Source organism: Mizuhopecten yessoensis, unplaced genomic scaffold, assembly GCF_002113885.1.
Source record: "Mizuhopecten yessoensis strain PY_sf001 unplaced genomic scaffold, ASM211388v2 scaffold4609, whole genome shotgun sequence".
Classification (NCBI taxonomy): domain Eukaryota; kingdom Metazoa; phylum Mollusca; class Bivalvia; order Pectinida; family Pectinidae; genus Mizuhopecten; species Mizuhopecten yessoensis.
This window is the reverse complement of record NW_018405632.1, coordinates 60,781-65,043: the sequence shown is the minus strand read 5'-3', so window position 1 is coordinate 65,043 and position 4,263 is coordinate 60,781. Positions and strand designations below refer to the sequence as shown.

The following is a 4,263-nucleotide window of genomic DNA, read 5'->3' as shown; positions in this document are numbered from 1 at the left end:
CAACTAAGATATAACTCCCTTACAGATCTTCACCAACAATACATAGGATGCCAGTATATGATTTTCGGAATGGTAAAATTCTGTTGATTATATAGCCACTATGCTGTAACGATGTAGACGGAATGATTTGCCTACTAAGCTCTTTGATAAACTGTTTGATTCTAATATACCTAATATAGTAAAGTGAGATGTATGATTATTTCTACCGACATGTTGCTCTACGGAAAACCACTATCTGTCTCGATATGGTTTCAAATAAAAACTATTTATCAGAAATAAAAAAGTATTCAAAGGAAGTATAAGAAAAGAATTCTGAACAATTCTTAAGCTAAATCGCTTGTAAGAACACGTTATATTTTACTTTCCCGTTTTTATTTGTCTACCATAATATTTTAAAATGGCAAACATTGCACCTGTCTGGTGGCGTGGTATATCGACTGATACATCAGAGGTGTCCCAGAGGCTCGCAACGAGAAGTTACCTGAAAGGATAAGACCAGAGCAGTTTCTTTTTCTTTTGAAAATAGGATAGAATTGCTAATTATTTTATCAAGAAGTGATTTGAGAGAAGTATAGTTGCTTATTAATATTCCTATCATGTGCGAGTAAATAACGGAGACACTTATAATCTAGTCTCCTCCGTTCACAGCAAAAGTAGCTTGAATGATATATCTGTATTAGCCAGTTAACTTACTTTACAATGAGTAGGCAACCATTGGCTTACTACGCATTTTTGTTGTCAAATAACCCCGATATGACAGCCTCAGCTTAAGGGCCGCAACTCTTGTGTACATGTCTTGAAACATTAAAAACGTTCTACTTCTTTTGTAATATCACACTCAATGCTGACCTCATATTTGGTCATATGATACAGGATGTATTTTGTTTGCACGCGATATGCTTGCACTGCTGTTATGAAGGAAATATAGGTCTGTATATCAGTACAGATATAATTTATATTTAATGCGTTATAACAAATAAACTGCATATTAGTACATGTACGAATATTGTCATTTAATAGGTTACGTACCTATCACGGCAGTGTCTAAGTTCACGTAGGCCACCGATCGGGCAGCTAGGTTCTTTACATATTGCTATAAACATAAACAAAATCACTAGAATACGGAGTCAGGAAGCGCCTATTAAAATATTTTTGTTTGTAAATACAGAACTCCAACAAAGTAAACATTCTACTGCATCATATAAATAATAAGTACGTACAAACTCCGACAAAGTTAACATATTTTTACAGCAATCATAAAACAACATATAAAGTAGTGGTATTGTAACACATAAAGTAGTGGTATTGAACTTGTAAAGTAATGGCCTTGTTAATCCTTACCCCACGCACTAGTTATATAGTAGTGGTATTTTAACTTGTAAAGTAGTGGTATTGTGACAAATAAAGTAGTGGTATTGTAACCTATTAAGGAGTGGTTTTGTAACTTGTAAAGTAATGGCCGTGTCAATCCCTACATCCACGCACTAGTTATATAGTAGTGGTATTGTAATTTGTAAGGTAATGGCCGTGTCATCCCTACATCCACGCACTAGTTCTATAGTAGTGGTATTGTAATTTGTAAGGTAATGGCCTTGTTAATCCCTACCTTCACGTACTAGTTCTATAGTAGTGGTATTTTAACTTGTAAAGTAATGGCCGTGTCAATCCCTACCTCCACGCACTAGTTCTATAGTGGTGGTATTTTAACTTGTAAAGTAATGGCCTTGTTAATCCCTACCTTCACGTACTAGTTCTATAGTGGTGGTATTGTTACTTATAAAGTAATGGTCTTGTTAATCCCTACCTCCACGCACTAGTTCTATAGTAGTGGTATTTTAACTTGTAAAGAAGTGACCTTGTCAATCCCTACCTTCACGCACTAGTTCTATAGTAGTGGTATTTTAACTTGTAAAGTAGTGGTATTTTAACTTGTAAAGTAGTGACCTTGGCAATCCCTACCTCCACTCACTCGTTCTATAGTAGTGGTATGTAACTTGTAAAGTAGTGGTATTGTAACTTGTAAAGTAGTGACCTTGGCAATCTCTACCTCCACTCACTCGTTCTATAGTAGTGGTATGTAACTTGTAAAGTAGTGGTATTGTAACATATTAAGTAGTGGTATTTTAACTTGTAAAATAATGGCCTTGTTAATCCCTACCTTCACCCACTCGTTCTATAGTAGTGGTATTGTAATTTGTAAGGTAACGGCCTTGTTAATCCTTACCTCCACGCACTAGTTATATAGTAGTGGTATTTTAACTTGTAAAGTAATGGTATTGTAACATATAAAGTAGTGGTATTGTAACATATAAAGTAGTGGTATTTTAACTTGTAAAGTAGTGACCTTGTCAATCCCTACCTTCACCCACTCGTTCTATAGTAGAGGTAGTGTAACTTGTAAAGTAGTGGTATTGTAACATATAAAGTAGTGGTATTTTAACTTGCAAAGTAATGGCCTTGTTAATACCTACCTTCACCCACTCGTTATATAGTAGTGGTAGTGTAACTTGTAAAGTAATGACCTTGTTAATCCCTACCTTCACCCACTCGTTCTATAGTAGTGGTAGTGTAACTTGTAAAGTAATGACCTTGTTTATCTCTTACTCAACCCACTCGTTCTATAGTAGTGGTAATGTAACTTGTAAAGTTATGACCTTGTTTATCTCTAACTCAACCCACTCGTTCTATAGTAGTGGTAGTGTAACTAGTAAAGTAGTGACCTTGTTTATCTCTATCTGAAACCAATCATTCTATAGTAGTGGTAGTGTAACTTGTAAAGTAGTGACCTTGTTAATCTCTAACTCAACCCACTCGTTCTATAATGGTGGTATTGTAACTTGTAAAGTAATGGCCTTGTCAATCCCTACCTCCACCCACTCGTTCGAGCCTATGAGGCCATACTCCTCTGAACCCCAACTGCAGAAAATAACGGTTCGTCTCGGTCGCCATCTTCCTAAAACATAATTTCAATTTAGAAATCTTTGTTATCATTAATAGTATGTGAAATAATTAGCTATATTTGAAGTCTGCAATGTTTTATTTAAAACTCAAACAGACTCGAATAAGTCGTGAAGCTGAAGTAACATTGAAATATATGTTGCTCCAAATGTTTCTCCATATAAAAACAACACATATCAAAGGTCGGACCGGACCAGTTACACTTAGCGAATATAGCTCTAATTGAAAACGATCGACGTACTTAACAAAAGATGTAATATTACGCAATCAAAGCCGTAATTCATCCCGTTGGGTTCGGGCTAGGATTGTATTTCTTTTTGTTATTTATCTAACCATACATGTAACTATTTCTTTACTGGGTATCCGACACCGTGTAGTAAATATGGTAAAGTATGATGATATATTGTCCCTCGTATATAGTGAACAAAGACCTGGTAGGGAACAATGGATAATAAAACACTCAAGTGTGGAGTCATATATTTAAAGTCGTCAACTATGCTCGGCTAGACTCGAAACACATGCATGGTTTTAAGCACTATCAATTTGTCATATATATTCAAAGGATCTATAAAAGTCACATCGTATGGATACTATTTAAAATACATTTGTGAACGATATTAAACACATTATACCACCGTTCCCAATATTTAACTGTAACCACGTCTCCACACTGTATACCACAATTCCTCATGTTTAACTTAAACACGTCTCCACAATGAATACCACCATTCCTCATGTTTCACTTACACCACGTCTCCACACTGTATTCCACCATTCCTCATGTGTAACTTACACCACGTCTCCACACTGTATTCCACCATCTTAAACACGTCTCCACAATAAATACCACCATTCCTAATGTGTAACTTAAACACGTCTCCACACTGTATACCACCATTCCTCATGTTTAACATAAATCACGTTTCCACGCTGCATTCCACCATTCCTCATGTGTAACTTTAACACGTCTCCACACTGTATACCACCATTCCTCATGTTTAACATAAACCACGTCTCCACACTCTAAACCACCATTCCTCATGTTTAACTTATACCACGTCTCCACGCTGTATATCACCATTCCTCATGTTTAACGTAAATCACGTTTCCGCGCTGTATTCCACCATTCTTCAGTTTTAACTTACACCTCGTCTCCACGCTGTATACCACCATTCTTCATGTTTAACTTAAACCACGTCTCCACACTGTACAACACCATTCCTCATGTTTAACTTACACCACGTCTACACGCTGTATACCACCATTGCTCATGTTTAACTTAAACCACGTCTCCACACTTTATAG

At 36.2% G+C, this 4,263-nt stretch overlaps 1 protein-coding gene across 1 annotated transcript in view; it reads right to left on the bottom strand.

The window, feature by feature from the left end:
- Positions 1–373: 373 nt before the first annotated feature.
- Positions 374–4,263, bottom strand: part of LOC110449416 (glutamate carboxypeptidase 2-like) — a 42,507-nt gene continuing 38,617 nt past the window's right edge. Inside the window, exons 9-11 of the mRNA XM_021496271.1 lie at positions 2,868–2,953; positions 1,030–1,093; positions 374–481 (exon numbers count right to left, since the gene is read on the bottom strand). Coding sequence (XP_021351946.1) covers positions 393–481; positions 1,030–1,093; positions 2,868–2,953 — 239 coding nt within the window. The 3' untranslated portion in view covers positions 374–392. The remainder of the gene's footprint in view (positions 482–1,029; positions 1,094–2,867; positions 2,954–4,263) is intronic.